Source organism: Cyprinus carpio, chromosome B20, assembly GCF_018340385.1.
Source record: "Cyprinus carpio isolate SPL01 chromosome B20, ASM1834038v1, whole genome shotgun sequence".
Taxonomy (NCBI): Eukaryota; Metazoa; Chordata; class Actinopteri; order Cypriniformes; family Cyprinidae; genus Cyprinus; species Cyprinus carpio.
In genome coordinates, this window is record NC_056616.1 from 6912126 (window position 1) to 6939989 (window position 27864).

Here is a 27864-nt window from a genome sequence, read left to right on the forward strand (position 1 = left end):
CCTTTCTCCTCCTACATATTTAAATGAAGAACCATGTTTTAAATTCACACACACACACAAAAAAAAAAAAAACAGACAAAAAAAAACAAAAACAACAGAAGCATATATGGCTTTTATGTCTCCCTAGTGAACCATAAATGTAACAACACTTTAATCATTGTTTGTATTATATGGAAATTCAATGTTTTTCCACATGACTGGTTACACATTGTAATTTTAAAAAAGTTTCATGGGTTTACCTTTTTTTTCATTATTGCCTTTTAATTTGCTTTTATATTGTTTTGGATCTATATATTTTGGTTCCTCTTTTAGACTGGACACACCCTGAAGCTTGAGAGCTGAGTAGTAGAGCATGGAGCAAGCAAGTATTGTTGTTAATGTTATTTGGTTCTCACTTCCTAAATAAAGAAATTTATTTTTTTGTAATGTTAACAGTAAAGATCTGTGGAGTGACAAACAGGGACGTATGATTTTAAAAACAGATGAAAAGAGACAATATTAAATCGCTCTTAAATGCCTATAACATTTTAATTAGAATATAGAAAACAATCAGTCTTAAAATTTTATCTTATTTCTTATAAAATAATTTTATTGTAAACAATAAACCCAACTGCATCTGAATTCAAAATGATGAAAAATATTCAAAAATATCACTAGATAGATCATAGAGAGAGAGAGAGAGAGAGAGAGAGAGAGAGAGAGAGAGAGAGAGAGAGAGAGAGAGAGAGAGAGAGAGACCAAACATCGTAACTCAGCAACTTGCGTATCATGTAGAAGTTTCCAATGCAACTTCACTTGGACATTTATGTGCTTGGAACTGGTAATAATATTTCTGGCTCCACTTAAAGGGCCAATCGTAACCTGAGATGTATCGATGGAACAGAATATCTTAGAATATTGGAGGTGGGCTCTGTTAACTTGGGATAGTGATGTGCTTAGCATGCATTTAATATGCCCCAACAACCTTACAGCCCCAACCCTTACTTTATAGCGACATATTCTGCAATTTAAGCACAGAGCTTTAAAAATGTTTTTTGAAAATGCTATTGTTATCATCACAGTTTACAAAACTACAAAAACATGACTTTTACTCTCTTGATTATTTGTTTTCACCACTCTGTTGAAAAACTCTTATGTAGTGTTTCTTTGCAAATTGCCAACTGCTCTGCTGGCCTGGCATAAAAAAAAATAAATTAAAAAAAAATTATCATTTTAGTAATTTTCACAGAACTGTGTATACAGAGATCAGTTTGACAACATTGTCATTTACTTAAAAAAAAAAAAAAACTTGAAGGAAACCTTTTCTGTTTTTTTTTAGTTTAGTGCTGTACCCTAAGACTGTGGACATTGAATATACAGTAAACGCAACACTGAAGCATCAGGAAAGATGGAAGAACAATGAGAACAAGCAGAGACTGCTTTAGATGAAACCAACATAAAAAAAAAATAACATTTTAAATCTCTTAAGATCTCACCAGAGGATGATTAAACAACTCAAAAAACAATATTATCTTCACTTTCCAAGAGCACTCCAAAGTTCAACTAATTTCAGAGGTTGCACATGAATGTAAACTATAAAACATTTTAATTTAGTTGTAAATAACCTAAAGTTACTTACCCGGAAACATTATATTCAGTTTTTGCTTAAATGTTCTTTCTGTAGGTCATTTTTTTTTAAGTATGGCAAACAAAATTCCACATAAGCAATGAATAACGTTCAGTAATATTCATTTGATCAATAATAATGAAGTTGCTAGTAATGAACACTTATGGAGGGTCAGTGTAGATTTACAAACTTAGAGTCTTCTCATTTATTGTTTTTATGACTTTTTAAGATAAGCACAAGCTCTTAGAAGACTTTTAAAGACTTCTGCCATCATACATTCATCAGATCATAATGTTAGCCAGATCTGAAAGAAAGCTGTGCATATTTCTGCACCTGATGGGATGATGGCAGCTTTGAGCCAAGCTTTGGGTGTCTGTACAGACACTGTGGGTCACTGAATCATTAACCAGTAGCCTCTTTCAAAGGATTCTCCTGTTTCATACCCAGCACTCCCCTCATGCAAAGGTCTCAGGGTTTCCCGACCTCTATAAGTGAATCAGAGCTCATTCCTCTAGTGTTGACTGTCATATAGCACAGTACCACAGGCATCTCACCATCTTGACTTAATTAACACATACTCCTCTCTATAGAATTCTGATAATGTTGCACTCAAGAGGATGTAAAAAGATTACAATATGAAGATTAGATCATGAAGGTCAGGGTTTTTTTTTTTTTTTTTTTTTTTTTTTTTTTTTTAAATGAAGCCTTGTCATCATCACTGATATTTACTCTTTAAATGGTAAACATTTGACTGGTATAAAATTTAGACTCTAGTTGAGGAAAGTCAGAGCTTTAACAGCAGATTAGTTGGGTGAATGTGACATAACCCAGCATCCCAGATCACTGTTCACGGTGTGGGAATGGAATGTCTATATGAGCGGCTCTCCTATATCACACATCATGCATCACCCTGTAGACTGGATCGCCTCTGATTTATTGTATCCTTTCTGGAGGAATGTATGCAGAAAAGAGAGAGATGCAATTTAAACATTCCTGTGTGTTTGTCACAGAAACAATTCTTGGAAAAACACATTCTAATTTATGGTATTGTAGGTAGTCTGTATTTGTTACTGATTGATTATTATTACAGAACAAACAGACAAGACATGTTTTTACAGTGTCCCTTTAAAGGTATATTTCACCCAGATTTGTCACTGGGGAATTTCTGTCATCGTTTTCTTACTATTGTTCCTTGTTCTTTAAATTGGCGCCAAATATCACTACGAAAAAGGTAATTTGCTGCAGTAGGAGAAGCAGCTGTGGGTCGTTTTTTTTGGTTCAAATAAATTTCTTGTGCCTCAGAGTGCACAGACGAAATGCAATACATGTGTTATCTTGGATGTTTGGAGATGGATGCCTGCTGTTTGGGAACATTGTGTAAAACAGTTCTGGAAGGTAATCACAACGAACCACTTTGATGAAAGACTTCGACACAGGCATTTCAGAATGACTAAAACAATATTTCAGATGTAGTGCAATGAGATCCGCTGGTTAGTCTAATTATGCCGTCCAATCGTGCAAAGTCACATTCAATTTTGATTCGCTTTTTTTTTTTATGCACATCTTTGCTCTTCCATCCAGTGTTTTTTTTTTTTTCTCACGATTTTCTAAGCAGTTTTAGAAAGAATAACAAAACAGCAAAGTTTTTGTTTGTTTATTTATTTTATAATATTGAAACTTTTATTAACTGTTTTTTAGGTTTCCAGACAAATCAACATGAGGATCAATAAGAATGACTGAACATATGAACAGATTTTTTTTTTTTTTTTGGTTTTGAGTGAACTGTTCCTTCAAATCCCATTTGATTAAGGGGTTAAATGAATCTGGCCTTTCAGGTGAAACTGCCTTGCTGTCAGTCACTGAAGCACTCCAGAGTGCAAAAGCTGAGTCCAAATCTTCAGTTCTCATTTTGATAGATCTATCTGCTGCAGTCGACACTGTTAATCATCAAATCCTCTCGTCTACCCTCTCATCGCTGGGCATCACAGCAACTTCACTATGCTGGTTTGAGTCTTACCTCACAGGTAGGTCCTTTAGGGTTGCATAGGGAGGGGAGGTATCAAAATCACATCAGTTGGTCACTGGGGTTCCTCAGGGGTCAGTTCTTGGGCCGCTCCTCTTCTCTATATACATCACTGGCACATGGTTTTTTCTACCTTTGCTATGTTGATGACATGCAGCTCTACCTCTCATTTCAACCAGATGATCCAACAGTTCCTGCTCGGATCTCAGACTGCCTGATGGACATCTCAGCATGTATGAAAGAACATCACCCGCAACTCAACCTGGCAAAGACAGAGAATCTCATCTTCCCAGCCACCCCATCAGTACAGCATCAGTTTACCATCCAACTGGGCTCATCAAGGATAATAACATCGGGTTCAGCCAGAAATCTTGGGAAATCAAGAAATCACATGATTTAAAATGCAGCAGCATGTGTTGTTTTCAATGAGCCCTAGAGAGTCCATGTCACACCTCTGTCTCCCTGCATTACCAGTTGTGGCTCACATCAAGTTCAAAACATTGGTGCTTTCCTACACTGTAAAAAAATGACCGTGAATTTAATGGTAAAAGACTGTAAAAATGCTACAGTAAAAATCTGTAAAATGGTTTACAGTAAATTCCCCTACTATATGGTAAAAACTGTATTGCACATTACATATAATTTTACAGAAGTATATGTTTTTTGGAAGTGAAAAAGACGTAAATAACCATAAATTGACATTCACAAATTTCCCTGCGTTACATTTTAAATTTGACGTTTTTTTTTTGTTGAAATAACTGTTTCTTCTTAGATTTTTCTTATCAGTTTTGTATATTAGTGTTGTGTGTTACACCTAATGTTGTTAAAATAATGTTTATTGCATTATTTCAGTTTCATGTGTGTTACCATGATGGTGTTTAGTGTTTATGTGAATGACACCATCCACCTTCTATAGGTTATTATTTAAAAGCTGCTTGTGATGGGCTTTGGTTCATCATGTGACTTTCTCATCACCACCTGCATCTGGTGGTTATCAGTATATTACAAAGGTACAAAACAGATTTCAGTACTTCAATAGGTTGGCATATTAACATTATATCAAGTCAAGTCAAGTCAAGTCAAAGTTTATTTATATAGCACAAATTTAACACAACTGTAGCTGATCCAAAGTGCTTTACAGTAAAACATGATTTAAAATAGAAAAGAGTGGAGATAAAAGCAAATATCATATACAACAGACAAATTATACATAAAACACCAACTATATATACATAGTGTTAATGTAATAATTTATTTAAATTAGAAGTGTGTGTAAAAAGCTAAGGTATAAAAATTTGTCTTTAAGCTAGTTTTAAAAACATCCAGTGATGGAGAAGCCCTAATACTCAAGGGTAGACCATTCCAGAGCTTTTGGGCAGCTACAGAGAAAGCTCGATCACCTTTTGATTTGCAGCGAGAACGAGGAACCGATAAAAGTAACTGATCTCCAGATCTTAATTGCCTAACAGCTGTGTAAGGTTTTACAAGATCAGAAATGTAATCCGGGGCCGAGTTATGCAATGCTTTATATGCAAAAAGAAGGATCTTAAAATCTATTCTAAATTTTATGGGAAGCCAATGCAATGAGGCAAGGACAGGGGAGATATGGTCTCTTTTTCTAGTTCCTGTCAGCAATCTAGCTGCCGAGTTTTGAACCATCTGTAAACGAGAAAGTGTAGATTGAGGTAGGCCAATATAGAGCGAATTGCAGTAGTCTAGTCGAGAGGAAATTAGTGCATGAATCACTACTTCAAGGTCTTTTCTAGAAAGAAAGTGTTTTACTTTTGCTACAGATCTAAGTTGGAAAAAGCTACTCTTCACAACTGCATTTATGTGCTTGTCAAATTGAAAAAGAGGGTCAAAGTAGACACCAATATTTTTGGCATGATTGTGCAAATTATTACTTCAAAAACCTAAATGTGTTTTGACAGAGTTGTTGGTAGCAGCAGGACCCAGTAAGAAGCACTTCGGTTTTATTTTCATTTAGTTGCAGTGAGTTATTTGACATCCAGGATTTAACTTCATTTAGACATGAGAACAGACAGTCTAAGGAAAGGTCGTTGGCATATTTGATTGGAAGATATAATTGAAGGTCGTCAGCGTAACAGTGATAATTTATATTATATTTCCGGAATATTGAGCCTAAAGGGAGCATGTAGAGGGAGAATAAAAGAGGGCCAAAAATGGATCCCTGCGGAACACCGAATTGAATAGGCATGGCGGGAGAAGTGAATGACCCAATATTCACAGAGAAAGTTATCCCCTTTAGGTATGAGGTGAACCACTGCAAAGCTTGGCCCTGGACTCCAACATCAGTTAATATCAGTTAATGAAATTACGGTATTTAACTGTAAATTTAAGTTAAAACCGTAAAACCTGAAATGTTGCTACCATATTATTTTACGGTTAAAATTCCAGCAACCACAGCTGCCATTTTTTTACCGTAAATTTTATGCAAATGAAAATGTAAAAGTAAGGGGTTTATGGAGACAGCAGGTATCAATCACTGTAAAGTGATCTGTTAGGAATGAAAGATCTATCATAGATCAATCTTTTCCATTCAGCACTCTTAGAATATACTCCCGCCGGTACTTCAGAATGTGTATTGCATATTTATCATTGCATGAAAAAAACAAGCTCATCCCAAAGCTCACATGTTGTGTGTTTGAGGCTGGTGAAAGCGAATCTGTGCTGACCTGCAGCTGTCCACCGATTCATCACCCCAAGGATCCCACAGCTGCTCCACTGCATCAATACATACGCCGGCCCAGGTCTGTCAGCAGGAGCCCTGGGCCTCTGCATACTCAAAGAAATGCTAGGTGTGTTCAACTATAGTTACAAAGTTTCGCAATGTATTCGTCGAAGGCCTTCCAACTAGAACTTCCATCTGCTTCTAGAATGCTGAAAACCCCTGAAGAAAGTATTGGCCATAAATGCCCCGTTCAACACTGATGGCTTTCCACTCGGGCAATGTTAGAAGATTTTACCATTGATGTGGTTTGATGGAATTCCAGTTTTTGTAAATTGTAAAAGTATGATTATGCTCTGAACAACAGTAATTATGATTTTTGTACGTGGTCCCACATAAACAGTGTGCTTCATTATTGTTTGAATGAAAGGACATGGAATGCAGATCTCTGTAGATATTTAGTTAAAAATAGTGCTAAATTTTGATTTTTCACAGTTTTACATATCCTCTGCTAACTGCGTGTTCTTTATAAAATATTAAATTAACTTATTTATCGTATTAAATTATTTATCGTAATTGCAATTTTATATCTCCCAAATGTGACCTTAAATCTTACAATTTCAGCTTTGGATCTCATGCTTGCAAGTTTTGTTTTTCTCAAAATGTCCAATTATTTCTCACAATTGTGCCTTTTTAATCTCAAAAGTGTCACTTTACATTTCACAGCTGACACTTTTTCCCCATAACTGGGACTTTGTGTCTTCCAATATGACTTTATTTATTATAACTGCAACTCTAATAACTAATGATCTGTTAAACATTATATAATGTTTGTTAACAATTTATTAATGAAGCTTTTAATCATTGTAAACCATCTGACAAAATCATTTGAAGATGTAAAAAAAAAAATGCATGATCATATGAATTAAAAGTTTAATGACGTATGTAAGCGTTTTAATTTACATTAAATAATGATCTGTTAATCATTTGGTAATGTTTAATAAGATCATTAGTTAACATTAACAAGCACATTATCTCATATTTCTAGATATGTGAAAATATATTAAGTAATGATTAGTTAAACATTATATAATGTTTGATAATGATTTATAAATAAAAGTTATTATAAAGTGTTACCAACTTTTTGTCAATGGATTTTTTTTTTGTGACTTTTTATCTCAAAACTGACCTCATATCACAGCTGCAACTTTATATCTGAGCTTTATGTTAAAATTAGCAATTATACAATTATATCTTTTTCATCTCAAAATTATGACTTTAGATCTCACAATAGTGATGTTTTATATCAAATGACTTTATATGTTACAATTTTCATAACTTTGATTTCATATCTACTACAAGTATTTCTATAAGTTGAAATTTTATTTTGCAATTGCAAAATTATATATTATATTATATTATATTATATTATATTATATTATATTATATTATATTATATTATATTATATTATAAAGCATAATGTCTTTATATCCTCACAATGTAACTTTATTTGTGTTATTTTAAACTTTCTTTCTTTTTATTTTTTTTATTCATAGTTATTTTGCATTTTGGCAAATTATGTGAATTCTTACATGAATTCATAATCTCATTCATACATTTTCGTAAGATCTGCTTAAACCCTAGTATCATTTAGGTTAAGTGGTAGACCTTTATGTGTACTTTTTTTAATCGTATATCTTTGTATGATTCATTGCACGCAATTTCTACATCATTAAATAATTACAGTTTGTAATAAGTATGGTCAGGTTTGTTTAAACACATTTTGTAGAATTTCATTCAAATCTCCCCCCAAAATTAGTAGCAAAAATGCTGGAGAAAAAAAGAAAAAGATTTCACCTGGGTCTACTCATGATATCTGCCACTTTTCTCACAGAATTCAACTATTTTTATCAATCCCTATATAAAAGCCTAATGGTCCAACAAAATTCCTGATTTGCTACAGTACACATGATTGGACGGTGAGCGCTGGGGTCTGTACAAAAACTGTAGAGTTGACAACAGATCCTGTTGTGGTACCTCTGTCATTTCTGGAGGATTCTAGATGGCAATAGCACCCCTTCCCAAATCCACCACACCCTCATTTCCTGTGGTAAGGGGCTGTGGGAAATCTTGTGCCGTCTGATAAGGTGGGCAGGATGGAAACACAGACAGGCAAGTAATCAGTAGGTTGGATGTTGGTAATCAAGAACAATCACAAGTCAGCATCTTGTTTGTTTAGCATCAGGCTCCCATATACTGTACCTAACCATTACGTAATGCTTACAGAAAATTCCATAGATAATTAGTTTGTCCAAAATTGGAGTAGTATTTTTACCATCTTTACCAAAATTCTGGTAGTTTGACTATAGAATTTGAATCTATGGCGATTTGAGTATCATACATGTTTCTGGTTGACTGTCTCCTTGTTTCATTCTTACATTCTTCATGTCGTATAAACTGCATGCATATATTAGAATGTATCTCTGCATATGTTTTGCCTGTTGGACTGCATATGAATGCATGAATCAGAATCCATTTTAAAATAACTCAGAGCACCTGAGATCATTTGTGAGCGTCTGACAGCAGGAGGGTCTGGATTTAGTGCTGGGTTTGTAAGAGTGCTGTGGTATGTGCAACAGGCGCGTTATTGATGGCGGAGAGAGGGATGGCCTGTGAGCGCAACTGCTCGACTCACACGCAATGCTTCAGCCGATGAAGTGAAGTCAAGAGTGTGCTGCATTGGGGATGTTTTTTCTTCTTCAGATAAGCAAGAAGCATAACTTTGCACAGCGAATTTTAAAATAGAATATGAAATGAATAGAAGTATGGCCAAAATCAGTATCATTCTGATCATACAGTACTTTTCAATGAATTCAGAGTAATTGTCATGCAGAATCAAAATATTGAAAGTGGGTTTCATACTGCATTCTATTCAAAGTGAGAGAGACAAGAAGAACAGAAAAACTCATACTAATTACGTTTTCCTAATTATTTCCTGGTTTATCTGCTGGTCTTCCTCCCTTCTGCAAAGATCACAAGACTTTTGTTTGTGTGGAGCAAAATTAGCACACTGGTTATTAATACATTAATTTTGTGATTATATAAATGTTTTTTTTTTTTTAAGCTGAAAGAACTTGGCACCAGATCAAACACAAAGTACCAGCCATATTCAACTCTTTAAATCTGTGTTCTTTTTTTTTTCGTTCTGATAGTAAAGCATTAGATAGTATCTTTAAATTCTTTTTCCTCAATTATGCAGATAACAAAAGCAGAAGTTTGTCTCAGTCTACTGCCAACTAGAAATGTATGATAATCTTGAACTCTTTCAAAATATTTAATTTTTTTGTTTAAAACAATTTTATAAAAATATTTTTCAGCAAAACATTCACTACACTTAGTTTTGCAAGAAAATTGCAGCAAAACAGCAATTTGTAATGCCTCCTGAAAGACCGATTACTTCATTTTAATGGACAATAGAGCTGAGTAGGGCTTTAGAGTAGTTCTGCAGTCTACAATGTTAGTTTCCTTAAACTGGACTTAATCGAAGTGGTCTCATCCACCCTTTCCTCCAGAGCTTTAATCAATCAGGATGTCTTTGAAAAACCAAAAGGATTGGCTCCAACCTGCCAGATGAAAAAAAAAACAAAACAAAAAAAAATCAAAAAAAAAAAACAAAAGGAAATCAGGATGTGTGTACAGGAGGTCAGCGATTAGTGATGCATTGTTGTAAATAAATGATAGAGAAAAATAGAAATAGGTTTAAATCATTTATATTTATTTAATTTGTTTTGGAATTTGCATTGCTTAAACTGTGAAAATTAAGTAAAATAAAGGAGAAAACAGTCAGTTATAAATTAAATACAATTAAATTACAAAATAATAATAAATTAAAATTTACAGAGTAGAATTAAACATTAAACATCGGCAAATATAACCAAAATATAAATGTTACAGTATCTACACAAGATAAATCATAAGACTAAAAATCAAAATGAATCAAATATGAATCAAATTAGAACAATGTGCATAGGTGTAAATATTCTCATCTCGGCTATAAAAAAAAAAAATTGAGGTGTAAAAGTGTACTGTCACTGAAAGTGATTTTTAAAATGATTCTTATTACTGAATTTGTGAGAGTTGACAAAACTTATACTGGTCAGAAACAGCAGACTGTAATTGTTAGTACTGAGGCATATCAGTGTAGACATGAACACTGTAAACTACATGTGTGTGACCAGCATGTGACCTTTCTCTGTGAAGTTTATGTATGGCTCCTTGTGTAACTCCATAATGGCAAACAGATCCTGGAGGATGGAGAAAAGGGAAAACCTGGAAAACGTCTGGGTCAAATTACAGTTAGATTCAGAGAGGCAGATGTAAAGACCCTAGAACATGATAATTTATGAGGCACATATCAAGCGCATATCAGAGAAGCCTAGAAAGTCATTTAGTAGTGAATGTGAGCGTAGAAAATACAGTCTTAAGAGTATGTATACCATAAAGAGGTTCAGAAGGTCCTGGGTGAATACACTTTTTATCCATAATATTTAGCAAGTTCTTTGATTCATGTATGAACATGCACTTGACAAATGTTTGGAATAATTACATTTTTTAATGTTTAAAAAAAAAAAAAAACTGATCACCAAGGCTGCATTTATGTTTATATATATATATATATATATATATATATATATATATATATATATATATATATATATATATATATATAATATATATATTCATTTTTTTTCCTCACTAATGTACACACAGCACCCCATATTGACAGAAAAACAGAATTGTTGACATTTTTGCAGATTTATTGAAAAAGAAAAACTGAAATATCACATGGTCCTAAGTATTCAGACCCTTTGCTCTGTATTTAGTAGAAGCACCCTTTTGATCTAATAGAGCCATGAGTCTTTTTGGGAAAGATGCAACAAGTTTTTCACACCTGGATTTGGGGATCCTCTGCCATTCCTCCTTGCAGATCCTCTCCAGTTCTGTCAGGTTGGATGCTAAGCGTTGGTGGACGGCCATTTTCAGGTCTCTCCAGAGATGCTCAATTGGGTTTAAGTCAGGGCTCTGGTTGGGCCATTCAAGAACAGTCACTGAGTTGTTGTGAAGCCACTCTTTCGTTATTTTAGCTGTATGCTTAGGGTCATTGTCTTGTTGGAAGGTGAACCTTCGGCCAAGTCTGAGGTCCTGAGCACTCTGGAGAAGGTTTTCGTCCAGGATATCCCTGTAATTGGCCGCATTCATCTTTCTCTCGACTGGAACCAGTCGTCCTGTCCCTGCAGCTGAAAAACACCTCCACAGCATGATGCTGACACCACCATGCTTCAATGTTGGGAGTGTATTGGACAGGTGATGAGCAGTGCCTGGTTTTCTCCACACATACCGCTTAGAATTAAGGCCAAAAAGTTCTATTTTGGTTTCATCAGACCAGAGAATCTTATTTCTAACCATCTTGGAGTCCTTCAGGTATTTTTTCATGTGTCTTGCACTGAGGAGAGGCTTCCGTCGGGCCACTCTGCCATCAAGCCCCGACTGGTGGAGGGCTGCAGTGATGGTTGACTTTCTACAACTTTCTCCCATCTCCCGACTGCATCTCTGGAGCTCAGCCACAGTGATCTTTGGGTCCTTCTTTACCTCTCTCACCAAGGCTCTTCTCCCCCAATAGCTCAGTTTGGCCGGACGGCCAGCTCTAGGAAGGGTTCTGGCCATCCCAAACATCTTCCATTTAAGGATTATGGAGGCCACTGTGCTCTTAGGAACCTTAAGTGCAGCAGAAATTTTTTTGTAACCTTGGCCAGATCTGTGCCTTGCCTCAATTCTGTCTCTGAGCTCTTCAGGCAGTTCCTTTGACCTCATGATTCTCATTTGCTCTGACATGCACTGTGAGCTGTAAGGTCTTATATAGACAGGTGTGTGGCTTTCCTAATCAAGTCCAATCAGTATAATCAAACACAGCTGGACTCAAATGAAGGTGTAGAACCATCTCAAGGATGATCAGAAGAAATGGACAGCACCTGAGTTAAATATATGAGTGTCACAGCAAAGGGTCTGAATACTTAGGACCATGTTTTTCTTTTTTAATAAATCTGCAAAAATGTCCCCAATTCTGTGTTTTTCTGTCAATATGGGGTGCTGTATGTACATTAATGAGGGGAAAAAAATGAACTTAATTTGTTTTTGTGTGTGGATTAATTATGATATTTTTTTTTAAATTTAAGGGGGTCAGAATACTTTCCATACCCACTGTATATATATATACAGTGGGTATGGAAAGTATTCAGACCCCCTTAAATTTTTCACTCTTTGTTAAAAAAGTACAAATTAAAATGACTGGTATCTATTTTTAATTTATGTTAAAATATTTTCTCTATGATATCAATGCTGAATTTTCAGCATCATTACTCCAGTCTTCAGTGTCACATTATCCTTCAGAAATCATTCTAATTTGCTGATTTGGTGCTCATGTATTATCAGTTATTATTGCTGCTCTATTATTAATTATGGTTTGTTATAAATTCTGAAATTTGCTGCTTAAAACCATGTAAAACTGATTTTTTTTCCCAGAATTTTCGGATGAACAGAACTTCAGTGAATAGTATTTATTTAAAATAGAAGCCCTTTGCAACATTATACATGTCTTTTTGTTACTTTTGATCAATTTAATCCTTATTTGTTGAATAAAAGAATTCAATCTTTCAGTCTTCCTTCCTTCCTTTCTTTCTTTTAATTTTATTATAAATAAATACATATAAATATATATTATATGTATATATAAATATATATATATACATACACACACACACACACACACACACACACACACACTTTGGCATATTTAATAAGTACTGACACAACATATATATATATATATATATATATATATATATATATATATATATATATAAATATAAACTTTGGTTGGTAGTGTATCAAGGTCAAAAGTATTAAGCATCAAACACTTTTTCAGCATTAATAACAATGAGAAATCAGCATATCTGAATGATTTCTGAGGGATCATGTGACAATGAAGACTGTGGAGAAACGATGTTGAAAATTCAGCTTTGATATTATAGGAATAAATTACACTCTTTATCATATTTTTGAGTACATAAATGCAGCCTAGGTGGGCATAAGAGATTTATTAGAGAATTTTTTTTTTTATAAATATTCCAAACTTTTGACTGGTGGTGTAAGTGGAAAAGGTGCAAAAAAGTGTGCACATCCAAACGACCCAGGTGCAGGAAGAAAAACAAAAACTTAAATAAAAGTTTATGTTTAAGAAAACTCCACATTCTGATCCCTGACTACACATATGTTTGCAATATTAATAAATATACTGTTGTTGATTGCACCGCACAATCAATGTTTCCAGATTGGGTAGTTTACCTCCCAACTGGACTAATTTTAATGATTTTTTTTTGTGCAACAAAATTACCTTGGGCAGATGAACATACGACAAGCTGATTGATTAATATATTTTACTAAATCTGTAAGCCAGCTGATTATGATTAACTATTCATCTTTCGGCTACATTAAATCTTTTGAATTCATTAAGAGACTTCACGGCAGGCATGTCGTGCCACCAAAAGTTCTCATCTGAAGAATAACGGCAAGAATGTTTTGTTTGTGAAAAGAAGCCCCGAGTCAGTGTTATCAAACAGAGGCCAAGCAGAAACACTCCAGGCTTCTGTGGGTGATTCAGTAATGAGTCTCAACACACTTTATCCAGTTGAGTTATTATCTATACTGCCTGTTGCATGATTATGAATCCTGTTTCCACTGTGCACAAATGTTTACTGCACTCTCTTTGTTTTCAATTAAAATATTAATAAACCTTAAATAAATTAACTAATTGATATGCTGATCAATTAATCAAAGACATTTTTGTGACTAAAAAGCTAATCATTAAAAAGCATGAGCAAGATATGCATTATATTTATGTGTACTCTTGTGTATATATATATATATATATGTTACATTATATAGTATTACATCATTATACAGTTTCAAGACCTTTAGCAGATATTTGCCTCATTAGAGCTGGAGATCAGAGGGTTCTTTAAACATTAAGATAATCTATATCTTCAGCCTGATAAGTAGCATATGTTTGATGTCAAGGGTCTTAAAGGAGGATTGTTTTCCTGACTGCTGAGGAAACATAATGAGAGTGTTTGGAGCTGAAAACTCAACTGCAGCACTCCGTGTAAATAACAGGAACACAGTATGAATACTGTAGCAACACAAGTGGCAGCAGATATGTGAGAAGTTAAACAGTATTTTAGTTGTGCCAGTAGTGTATACATACAATCTTTCTAAAAAAAAAACCCAAACATTTTATTGCTTTATAAATTAATAAATACAAATGTATTTTAATATATCTAGTTCTTCACAATAAAACATTTGTAAGTTTGAATGACTAATTTATACTGTAATTTGTCTTGAATACTATGTTAATGTGGTTTATAAGGACACAAATTTGTATAATGGCATGGGTAAAACTCAAACAGCTTCGCCAGGCCAAAGAGGACGCCTACAGGAGTGGGGACAAAGACTTGTACAAACAGGCCAAATACACACTGAACAGGGAGATAAGAGTGGCAAAGATAAACTACTCCGAAAATCTAAAACAACAGCTTTCAAGTAATGACTCTACATCAGTGTGGAATGGCCTGAAAGCCATCGCCAGCTACAAGACCCCATCCCCCAGCACTGAGGCCAATCAACACCTGGCTGAAGACCTGAACGAGTTTTACCGCAGGTTTGAAAAGCAAAAGCCTGGTCTGACACCCCACACCCACCCCGACCATCTCACAACACAGCCATCAACATCTTCCCCTTCCCTCCCCCCTATTGTTTCTCAGCATGTACTCAAGATCTGTGAAGAGGAAGTATGCAAAGTCTTTAGGAAGCAGAAGATAAGGAAAGCCAAAGGCCCAGATGGTGTCTCTCCAGCCACTCTCAAAGCCTGTGCTGTCCAGCTATCACCCATCTTCACATTGATCTTTAACAGATGTGAAGTCCCCTCCTGCTTTAAAACCTCCACTATCATCCCTGTACCCAAGAAACCAAAAATCACAGGACTTAATGACTACAGACCTGTTGCTTTAACATCTGTGGTCATGAAGTCATTTGAGACACTGGTGTTGACCTACTTAAAGGACATTAATGGACCCTTGCTGGACCCCCTGTGTGTGTATGATGCAGTCAATATCCGATTGCACTACATCCTGTAACATCTGGACAAATCAGGGACTTATGCAAGGAACTTGTTTGTGGCTCCGCTTTCAACACCATCATCCCAGACACCCTTCAGAATAAACTCACACAGCTCTCTGTACCCACCTCCATCTGTCAGTGGATCACCAGCTTCCTGACAGGCAACAGCTAGTGAGGCTGGGAAAACTCACATCCAACACCTGCACCACCAGCACCGGAGCTCCTCAGGGCTGCATTCTCTCCCCACTGCTCTTCTCCCTGTACACAAATGACTGCACCTCTAAAGACCTTTCTGTCTGGTTTGGTTACCTATTTGTCGTCACTATGTTATTTTTGTTGGTTTGTTTTGTTTTCGATTTTGCTTATAGTCTGTAGGTTGAGTTTGTTGGTGTATTGTGGTATCACAACAACCTGGGGCTCAACATGCTCAAAACTGTGGAGATGATCGTGGACTTCAGGAGGAACCCCCTGCTCTCCCTCCACTCACCATCATGAACAGCACTGTGACTGCAGTGGAGTAATTCAGGTTCCTGGGCACAACCATCTCTCAGGACCTGAAGTGGGACATTCAACCTGCCACAGGCACAGATGACACAGTTTTACTCAGCTGTTATTGAGTCTGTTCTGTGCTCTTCTATAACTGTCTGGTTTGGGTCAGTCAGCAAATAAGATTTAAAAAGACTGCAACGGACTGTTAGGGCAGCAGAAAGGATCATTGGTGTGCTCCTGCCCAGTCTTCAGGACTTGTACAACTCCAGAGTGGAGAAATGGTCAGGTAACATCATCAAAGTCCCCTCTCACCCCGGACACAACCTGTGTGCACTTCTCCCCTCAGGCAGACGCTACAGATCTCTGTACACTAGAACATCTGGGCATAAAAACAGTTTTTTTTTGCCATCTCCAGCTTAAACAGATAACAAATGAATTATTACCTGTGTTCTGTAATTCACTGTAAATCATTCTACATCTTAAATGACTGCCTTTCTCAAGTATTATGTAAATACATATGCATATCTCTATTATTTATACAGTTCTATATAGAGTAAAAATGCACAAATCTATACATAATATACTGTTCCAGATTCTTTCACAGTCTTCCAATCTTCACAGTTCCAGTCTTAAATTTATTTTTATTTTTTGTTCTCATGTCAGATGTGTATGTATGCATGTATGTATGTATGTACCAGGAGCACCTTTAAAAAAAAAACACAACAAATTCCTTGTGTGTTTGCATACACCTGGCGAATAAAGCTAATTCTGATTCTGATAACAGGGGTATTACAATGTGAAGGTGGTTTATGAGGTCACTTTCTGTGTCCCTGTAATTCAAAAAGGCTTATAAATCATACAGAATGATGTTTTTTTGAAAATCTAAAGAAAAAAAAAGTGCACACAGTAGTAGGTTTAGTTGTAGGTTTGGTGTAAGGCAATAGAGTATATAACGTTTGTAAAGTATAAAAACCATTATGCCTATGGAGAGTCCATGTAAACCATTAAAAACAACAACAAAAAAACAATGTGTGTGACATTAAAACTACCTGCCTAATATAGTGTAGGCAAGTTGCTTGGAGAGGCCTTCATGGATGGGATTTGTTGGTCCAGCACATCCCATAGATACTCAATCAGATTGAGATCTGGGGGATTTGGAGGCCAGGGCAATACTTTAAACTCTTTGTATTCCTGAACAATCTACAACAAGTCTGCAACAATCTTTAGGTAGGTGGGATTCACCCACATGAATACCAGGACCCAAGGTTTCACAGAAGTTCTTCTCACGGTGCATCTGCTGCCATCTCTTTCTAAAGTAAACAACACAAGCATCCACCTGATCTAAAAGAAATGATGATTCATCAGAGCAGACAACCTTCTTCCATCGCTTCATGGTTTAAATCTGACACTCACGTCTCCATTGTAGGCACTTCCAGTGTTGGACAGGGGTCATCAAGTCAAGTCATCTTTATTTATATAGTGCTTTATACAATACAGATTGTGTCAAAGCATTTTACAGTGTTAAACAGGGAAGATGTCATCCTAATCATTCAGTTCTCTTTCAGTAGTGTCTCTTGTATCATTACTTGATTCTCTTTCAATCAAGTCAACAGCATTCAACAGAATATTTCAACAGAAATTTAGTGTCCCCAACCAAGCAAGCCAAAGGCGACAAGGTCAAGGAAGCAAATGTCCATCGGTGACAGAAATTGAGGGGAAAAAACCTTGTGAGAAACTGGGCTCAGTTGAGTGGGCAGTTCTCCTCTGGCTAGACGAAACGAACATGGCGTGTTAATTCCAGGCTGCAACGCAAGTCAGATTGTGCAGAGGAATCCTCTGGTTCTCGTGGTCTTGTGCCGATGGCCGACAAGGTCTTTGCAGGGAACCTGTCTCTAGGGCTCATCTAGATGACATGGTCTCTGCTGACATGTAGAGGTCGTCTCTAGGTGCTGATCCACCATCTGCTCTGGATACAGACTGGATCTCGGTGGCTACGTTGATCTCGGAATTAGAATAAAACAGACCAGTGTTAGTCTGGGCAATCTGACCGTCTGCAGCTATGCATCTCCATATGCAGCAATGCACTGTGTGTTCTGATACCTTACAATCATTGCCAGAATTAAGTTCTTCAGCAGTTTGAGCTACAGTAGCTCTTCATTGTGATTGTACCAAATGGACTAGCCTTCGCTCCCCACATGCATCAGTGAGCCTTGGGAGCTCATGATCCTGATGACAGTTCGAAGGTTGTCCTTTCTACGTAGGTACTAACAACTGCATAATGGAAACAGCATACAAGACTTTCTGTTTGGAGATGCTCTGACCCAGTCATGTAAACATCATTATTTGGCCCTTGTCAAAGTCACTTAGATGTTTTCTCTTGCATAGTTTTCCTGCTTCCAACCAATAAAAATGAAGAACTCTTGATTTCTGCTATCAAATATGCACCATTGTAATGATACAATCAATGTTGATCTTTTCACCTGTCAGTGGTTTTAATAACCTTTCCCTCCAGTGAGCTGTTAACCACTGTGATCATTTAATCAGTGAACTGCAGAAGTGGAGCAGATTCATAAACGAAACAATGGTTTTGTGAACCGGCTCAATCAATTAATTGGAAAGATCTGACTGACAAGAATAATTTGTTCAGATGTAAACAATGTAGTTGGCGTGAACTAATCATTTATAAACATAAAAGCTGTCAAACACTGGGAAACAAAAACCCCTGTGTAGCCTACATTCCTACCTATATCACAGAAAACTAAATAAAGCATACTTCACTTAACTGAGGCTGGCTGAATCTTACATATTGCAAATATATAAGCCTATGTTGTATATCTGTTTCCTGGCAGCAGTGTGTTATGTTGTTCTTGGACAGATAGCTCTCACGCACAGTTCATTCTTCTCTTCCAAACTTGGACACAGAGCTGCGCACATTATATAATGTATAACCTGTTAGGGTACAATTCAGCAAACATCAGCAACAAGGTCTTCACACTCTTCAGCATCAGGATATGTGGAGCTAACCAATGAAAGGTCTGATTTTGCCAGCAGCTTCCAAGCGTTTTTTTTGTTTGTTTTTAATGTAAATACTGTATGAGTTTAAACACCAGCTATAGTCTGACTGGTGTGAATGTGATACATGCTATTTTTTTTCAGAATGGAAATCCTGAGAAAATAAAGCATGTCTACAATCTTGATCTCTGCCAAGAACTTCAAGTTCTGTCTGGTTTGCATGGTCCAGTTTGGCCCTGCTGGTTGATGCTATAACTACACCATCATAGGGGCAAAATGAGGGTTTTCTACTGAAGGCCATTCAAAAGTAGCCATACATTCTGACAAAATATTTTTGCGAGAAACATTAATTTATATATACTATATATTACATATAGAAAACCTATTTTAATAAAATTTTTAACTGCAACTACTGATTTCCACCATCCTAGTCTAGAACATAAACTCTACTTTTGCTTTTCAGAAAGCACATTATCGCATTTTGTTCAATTGGTACTTTGCTAGCAAGCTACACTTCATAAACAAATCCTTATTTTATTTTTATTTAAAAAAAAAAACGAAAAAAAAAAAACTAAATATTCAATACAGGATTAGTTTATTTTTGTGGCAGACAAATTCTGTAAGGAACCAGTTTGGCCACATCCTACACTGTACTTTTCAGGTTTCACATTCAATAATGTCAACATTCTTTCCACCGAGAATATGTTTGCTATTATAACATTTCATAAAGAGTCATCTATTATCTTCATGCAGAAGGGTCATACGCTGACCTCACATCTATAAAGTTTCCACTGTTCATGTATCTACAGCGTTCAGTTCACTGTTCTACAGTTTTTTATTTATCAGAGTGATTAATCTGAAATTCATCCAAAAATATGGGGAATCAAATCAATGATTTTCACCATTTATTTGACATCATCTGGTTTGATATAAATGGTCCAAAAAAAAAAAAATACATACATACATAAAATTGCTTTTAACAGTCACATAGGATTCCCCTAACTGCATTCGTATTTTTTATTTTTTATGTGGTAAATGTTCTGAAACCGCTAAATTTCCACTCAGTCGATTGGGTTAAAACGCTTTATTGCAATTGAGACGCCATCTTGTGGACAATCACAACATCTACATTAAGAAATTGCAACAGTAGAGTGTCTGTTACAGACATCTATTCGTGAAAATTCCACAAGGCAGGAGTTATTCAACGCAGAATGTCCACAGGCTCACATCATCATCTGCATCAGATATATGACATCATTCGAGTTCCATATTGCACCAAGTGGTGTTCAAAACCAGAAGTTTCCTTGTGTTGATGCCTTCAGAGTTACTCAAAGTACATTTCCTGTGATAATTTGGAAATCTTAAACTTACAGGTTCATATCAACAGAATGGGGCCTATAGACACATGCTGCAGGGCTTCCTCTGAAAAGCCTGAACTTCTGCGAACTGTGGAAGAGTAAGAACGTTCACAGATGAGAAACTGCACTTTCACCTGACTGAACTGACATCGTTACCTCTATTCGAACTGCTCCCATCCAGATTCTGAGCCTCTGGACACTTTTTGTAGCAACGTCCATCAGCAGTGTCCTCGACATGACAAATAATGACATCACAATGGACAAAAACCTACATTTGCAAAGTAAATGAACTGTTAAAGGGTTATCAGTTCAAGCCACAATACAAAAATAATTTTTAACAATACAAATTCTGGAAACTTTTCAACTTACCCTTCTGGCCAAGATGTCACCCTCACTTTCAGAACTCTCATCATCCTCTTTCAACGCAAATGTTTTAACTTCAAATCTTTTGAAGTGATTGGGGATGTCCACTCTGTCATCTGCAGTTACAGGATGGAAGATGGTATGTTCAGGGTCTTTAGGACTGGCACATCTGGTTCGAGATGAAGAATTAGAACCTGCATCAAGTAGAAATGTTCCACAAATGCATACAATGTTTCAAACATACCCATCCACTATTAAATCCCATCTAGGATTGGATTCTTTGTCCTTGGATAATGTTGCCCAACAGTTTTCCAGGACTACTGCTGCCCTGGAGTCCTTGGAGTGATCCATACCCACCTCAAAATATAGAGGCTGTTTCAGAAACTTTAAAACAGGGTAGTCGCCATCATGATAGAAGAGCCGGTAAACCATATCTAGAGGGGGAAAAGAAACACACACACACACACACAAAACCCCCTCAAATTATACCATGCATTGCTCAGACTAACAGACATGTGTCTTAATCAAGTTAGCATCTAGTTAATTTTCACAAAAAAGTTGCTGCAACCCTGGCTTATCAATGTAATTAAAAGTCAATGTAATTATAATGGATCCAATTTACTTTGGGATCCAAAAACAAAACACTGGACAAAGAAACCATTAGCAGAAGTAGTTTGCATACCCTTGGAAAGCCTCAGGCTAACAGTGAGTTCACCCTTCCCAACATCTGTGTGCGGTTCTTTAAAGTGTGAAACCGCATGAAAGATCATGCTTTGGGTGGCATTTGCGATATAAACGCAGGATACCATGAACCTGTTTGAGATGAGTAGACTTCATTTACATTTCAGTCATTGTTGTACTTCACCATACAACTGCTTAATGTTTACAACTTGAATTATTGTGATAACAATATAGAAGACATTACTCAAAGTCATTACTAAGCTTACACTGATACACCAATAAAGGAAACTGAAGTGAATTTAACCCTTTAAATGGACAAACATCTGCCAAACACCTGGTATGCCCATTAAATGTTAAAGGGGTCATATGATTTCAAGTTTTCCTTTTTCTTTGGAGTGTTACAAGCTTTTGTTGCATAAAGATCTGTAAAGTTGCAAAGACTAAAGTCTCAAATCCAAAGAGATATTCTTTCTAAAAGTTAAGACTTGTCCACGCCCTCCTAAAATGCCTCGTTTAGACACGCCCCCAAATCTCTACATCACTGTGTGGGAAGATTTATATAACACCGCCCAAATGTTCACGCAAAGAAAGTTGTAAATTTTATTCTGTCTGTTTTATTCCGACGCCATTTCACACAGAAGCTGTTTGTTTTATTGTGAACGCAAAACTACTTTGTTTGGCCTTCCAAAAGAGGACACAACTAGAAATCAGTGGTTAAGTTGTATTTCAACACTGTTCCAGAACAGTTCAACCCAAATATTCAGATGTGTGCAGCGTATTTTAGGATGAGGACCATTTCCTGAACCAGTAGCCTACAATGCTTCTGTGCACAAAGGCTGTTTCTATAAAGTTGGGCAGTTCCAACTTTGCAAGGACAGTCTGCAAAGTAAGTACATTTTCATATTTAAGTATGAAAATGCTTGTAAGTACATTTTCATATTTAAAGAATTTGCCACTTATTCAAACGCGAGTTTTGAGCAGTGTAGAGTAGCGCTTGTTTTTTGTCATTTCCCCGATCACAAATCCAGACATGGTTTTGTTTACGCAGCGCAATACACAACGCGTAAAAAGACAGTAAAAGTCGTTATAATCAGTAATTATGTCCCTACTGGATACAACAAATTCTTCATTTGTAATGGGTTTTATTAGTTTTGTCTCGTCGTGCCGGGACACTCATCACAGTATGGTAAGTATGCCGTTACATTTCCATCACATGCTTGAGGCATTCGGCCAATCACAATGCACTGGATAGCTGGCCAATCAGAGCACACCTCGCTTTTCAGAACGATGAGCTTTGTAAAAATCAACACGTTTCAGAAAGGCAGGGCATAGTGTTTTTTGAACCTTAAACCTCAAACACATTGCCTTACACCAAATACACAAAATAATGTTCTTTTTAGCAACATCATATGACCCCTTTAAGTGAATTTTCAAATTCTTCGTTAATAATGAAATACTTTGAAATACTGTGAATTACTGATAATGCAGACCTAACAGGCCATTTTTAACAGGACTGGGCATCAGACATTTTGTTGTGCACTTATTAAACGTAATCTTATTTTTTAATAGTTGTTTTATTCAGTTTAGCAAAGGGTTAAACACTACATCCTTGTTTCAATGGACAAAGTTTTGTGAGCCATGCATTGTTTAAAGAAAACAAAAAACAAAAACAAATCCCTGACCCAGCTAACCTGTATTCCTGCTCAGGGAGTATGGTCTCTGTCAAAGGTTTATCTCTTTTCCAGGTGACTTCATTCTCATATATCATGGTATCCTCAACAAACTGAACAAGCTGAAGAGTTAACGGATCACCTTATTAAATAAAAGTTGTGTGAATATTTAATGCGAGCACCCTTGTACCTTTCGCGTGGTTCCACAAGTGGTGACACCAAAATGAAAATAAGCGTAGTAGTCTTGACTGTAGGAGGGTTTGCAGGACGGGTCTCTTAGAGAGAGTTCACCAGGAAGAAGATGTGGGACTGATTCCAGTTTGGGAAGCACCACAGTTATTGTTCCATTAGAAAAACACTCTGCCACAAAAACAAAGAAACTCACAATCGTTAAACAGCAAGACATCATCATCACAATGTAAAATACAAACCAACCTGACAATATTATAAAAAAGGGGCAAGAAAGGGAGAACTCTCTGAAGCTCCAGTTATTCAAGGAATCGTAAATTTCCACATCCATTCTTCCAATGATTCCAGCCAACTGAACAGACGAAAAATAAAGGTATAAAAACAGTCAGGGGAACTAAGAAGGTGGTAGCCAATGGTCCACAGAGATTATTAGAAAACTTCTACTTTTGTTTTTCACTGAAAAAAAATTAAAGTTATTCAACTAACTTTTTGGGTGAACTACCCCTTTGTATATGTGTGGGCATAACTTATGACTGGTAAACTGTGCTAATCATTAGTGCAACCCAGAAAATCTGAAGAATACCTCAAAAGCCACAACTGGAGCTAGGAATGGCACAATGATTTCTAAATGGGTTTCATTCGAATGATGCTCATACTGCTGTAAAATCTTATCATTCAGCTTCAAATGTCCCAGATGGATCTTTATTTGGGAACTTGGGGTGCTCCCATATTTGACATAAATGTTGAAGCTGTCCTCATTGCAACTTCCCCCTACACGTGGAAGGACTGCAGAAAAAGAACACAAAGGTAAATATCAGCACAACCCAGTTATGCACAATTCTGCTCCTAGAGATCTGCATAGTTTACTGTTGTCCCCCATCCCCCAGACAACGGTAACAAAAAAAAATTATCCAGACAATGCTGATTGGCTGATAAAACCATAATAAGGCACTATTACCACAATTTTGTATTTATATATTACCTGGATCACACAAGCTAATCAAAACTTGAGCTCCTGGCACAAAGGGAGATCTCCAGGAGCAGGACCTTGTTCCACTTTTTCAGTCTAAAGGTCTTACCAATGTCAGCTAAAGAAGCTTCTAGTACAACGGAGTGTGAAAATGCTGTGCGTTCAGGCAAGATGACGAAACCAAAGACCAAATCAAGTACGTAGGTTCTTAAATCAGGGCGAACCGTCTGCATTACAGATGAAACCATTTTAAGACAAAGCAAATCACATGAATTGGGATAACAGCTGCATAGACAAACTTGAAATGCATACCTTTATTTGCACATAAGGTTCAGAGAAGGGAACCTGGAGAGCAAAGGCTTTGGTGTTATTCGGAAAGCTGTGCTCTTGCAGGTTAATGCCTTTAATAATGATCTCAGAGACCGTGAGCAATTCAGAGCCAAAGGTGATATTGACCAGCTCCACATCAGGAAGGAGGTAACCCAGCAATACATCAAATACCCTCTGCTCGAGTTGAGTGTCTGATCACATAAAAAACAAAAATCTCTCTCTCTCTCTACATACATATATATAAAATAAGCCTTTCTGCCCTTAAATTCAACACTCACAGTCTTTAACTTGGGGTGACCATGGTGTCAAAGGAGTGGTGATGGGGAACAAGACCTTATACGTGGTCTTATCCTGGCCCTCCTTCCACAGCAACTCAAGCATGGGTTCAATGGTGTAACTGACATGGCACTGGTCCTCAAGAACGTGACTCTGTAATTAACAAAAATGTCTTATTCATCACCTTCAAGTTAAATGGAAAACAGAAAACAGTTGACAACTTCACCTTGAAGTATCCATCAGAAGCCCCAATAGGAATCTCAACAACTACATGGGATTCTTTGAAGGTCACAGCATAGTTACGGCTTTCCATCTCATCAGGTGTGAGCCTTCTGCCATTGATGCCCATGTGCACCTCCAGGATTTCCACTTCCAAGGACATCAGAGGAGTTATGTGCAGAGGAACTTGCCAATAAATCATTTGACCCACAACTGAAGCTCCACCTGAAGTCACATCAGAGCGCAATACGAGTTGTAGAACACCAAAATGGCAAAATAACAAGTGTGTAATGAAACCTCACTGATTGGACAGGCAGCTGTTGACTCGACTAATGCCATCATCCAGCGATCTCGGAACAAGACCACTGATTTGAACACCATCATATCAACACTGTCAACCTAGCAAGGAAATATACTTCAGAAACTACAGAGAAATTAAAGCGTCATATATGCTGGCACGTGAAACCATTCATACATTTTGGACAAAGGTTTCGACCATGTTGTATGGGCTTCGCATGACCAGTCGTGTTGGAGAACTCTGAACATTGTAGCCCATCGCTTGTAGGGTCTCTTTATCAAAAGACTTCTCTTCAGGGGTATACAGTAGGATTTTCCAGAGTTGCAGGTTAGGTATAACTGCAGGCTGTTAAAAAGGAACAACAGAATATTCATTATCAAAGAAAATCATGAAATTATCTATGAAGAATGTGAAAATGAAGCCCTTTTTGAAAAGAAAAAAAAAATACAGTGTAAGTGGTACTTGCACAAGCAGTGCTAGGGTAGTTGCCAGGATATTGCTATATGGTTTGCAAAGTGATAGGGGTCTTTTTAGTGCATTGTAATATGGTTGCTATGGAGTTTTTAGTGGTTGCTAGGCAAAAATAGGATCTCACCCCATTCCCTATTGTGGGAAATTCCCTTCAGTCTAGCTGCTTTTGGAATTGCATAGCATCGGAGTAGATACTTCACAAGGAACTTATTTTGTTACATACATACACACATAATATATTATCTCTATCTATTTTTTTTTTTTTACATTTGCCAAAAGCACTTTTAAAAAAAAAATGTTAACTTTTCCAAACACTGTATACTATATTGTTTGTAAGTGTTAAATTAAACTAATGAGATTTTTAAAATTTTTATTTTCCAGGTGAAGATCTTCCAGTGCGATTGCTTAGAATAGTAACGGCACACACTCCTTAAAAACACACAATTTTAGACATCATTCATGTAATGTGTGGGACACCAGCAACTTACTGAAGCACTACTACAAAGATTATTATACATACCAGTTGTTTTACTGATGCAGTCTTGATTTCTGGTAACGCATTTCTTACGGATACCTGACAGAACATAAGCATGCACAAGCAGGTAGCAATAACACAAGTACTGCACTTCCATTGACACATTAGATTACTAGTCTTAGATTATCATCAAATTAGATACTATAAACTATCCAGCTGCCACTGGTCAAAATTGATGCATAACCTCGGAAATGTCCACGTTTTTATCAAAAGTAAAAAAAAAAAAATTTAAGAAAATAAGTTGCCTCCATGAAGTTTGTCTCACACAAAATCTCACGTGAAGTCATGGTGTGACTGCAGAACTTGAACACTTCATGGACTTTCTCAGATAGCGTGGGGAATTCATACAGTTTAAACTGCATGGCTACTCTAAATTCCTGGTCACCCTATTGGAAAAATTATTAGTTAGGTGCAATTAGAAATAAAACAATTCCCTTCTTAAACATCCACTCACACATTTCAACTTTCATATTTTCTTAATTATTTACATAAACTATAGCTCCAGAACTAGAGCTGGTTAATTTATAAAGACACAAACCTGGTTCTCTGCATAACAACTCTGTAGGGAAGCTGACACTATGGTATTCCCCAAAGGATCAGATTTCTGTGTATAGCCACACTGAGCCGCCAGGTGAGGTGTGAGAAGGACTGTCTGTGTGTCATCTGAAACACCCGGAGAAGGTCTGAATTGATTCCTGGGTGTATTAAACTCATCGGCACACGAACAAAGGGATAATTAACTTACTGACTGCATAAATCTCTAAACGACCTCCTGCACTCAAAGAACCAGGGAGGATAAACTGTACTCTATTTCCAAGACATTCAGCTTGGATTCCATCTGCAATCAAGAAATGTGTCCGTTAAGTAATGAATTACATGACTTGACACAAAATAGGGAACGCACAGCATGGCTTACCTGCAGAGGTATCTGCATGAATGCTTAATATAGTGACCATAAGCCATAAAGCCCTGCAAATATCATAAATAAATCAACACATCTCCTGATGAATTCAAACACTCATATTTCCATATTCTGAAACATACCCTATTTCAAAGCATCCCATTATGAAATCTTTGTTAACCATTGTTTTCTACAGAAACGCGCGACCGACCTATGCGGCAGGTGATTAATGAACTGTGTCTCGTGCGCGTTTCGTCTGATTGCACAGTATTGCGCGCAGGTGAGTTACTCAAACAGCTCGCGCAGCTTCCTGCGGTCTTGACTTTCCGCCCTGCTAGGTGTGGACCTGGATTTAAAGGTAAACGGGAAACCGCTGGCTCTTTGTGCCTATAGCGATCATGTTTTATTGATAAAGTGACTGTTTCTGCGTCAGTGCGGAAAAGCGCAAATGATTTGAAGCTGCGTGCGTGGGTATGTGATCCTCAGTTGATTTTATATTCGCGGTAAGATTTCTCTCTTTTACCATTTTTTTCTCTCTGATGTCTGAGTGTA

The 27864-nt window shown here is 36.7% G+C and overlaps 1 protein-coding gene across 3 annotated transcripts; it reads right to left on the reverse strand.

Annotated features, from left to right (window-relative positions):
• Window positions 1-20123: 20123 nt before the first annotated feature.
• Window positions 20124-27641, reverse strand: LOC109045068. Of its 3 annotated transcripts, XM_042747095.1 has the most exons (22): window positions 27456-27641; window positions 27328-27380; window positions 27157-27249; window positions 26950-27074; window positions 26657-26797; window positions 26397-26450; window positions 25583-25750; window positions 25410-25506; window positions 25115-25332; window positions 24891-25041; window positions 24706-24803; window positions 24595-24627; window positions 24392-24509; window positions 23897-24098; window positions 23559-23674; window positions 23314-23483; window positions 23145-23245; window positions 21455-21585; window positions 21017-21206; window positions 20779-20941; window positions 20566-20677; window positions 20124-20497 (listed from the first exon to the last, which is right to left on the reverse strand). In XM_042747095.1, exons 1-22 carry the CDS (start codon window positions 27494-27496, stop codon window positions 20427-20429), a joined length of 2646 nt encoding a protein of 881 aa, XP_042603029.1. In that variant the 5' UTR covers window positions 27497-27641; the 3' UTR covers window positions 20124-20426. The 3 variants fall into 3 exon arrangements, with proteins under 3 accessions (XP_042603029.1, XP_042603027.1, XP_042603028.1); XM_042747093.1 differs by having other exon boundaries at window positions 24595-24803; window positions 27456-27640; XM_042747094.1 differs by having other exon boundaries at window positions 23145-23236; window positions 24595-24803; window positions 27456-27639.
• Between the last annotated feature and the right edge of the window lie 223 nt (window positions 27642-27864).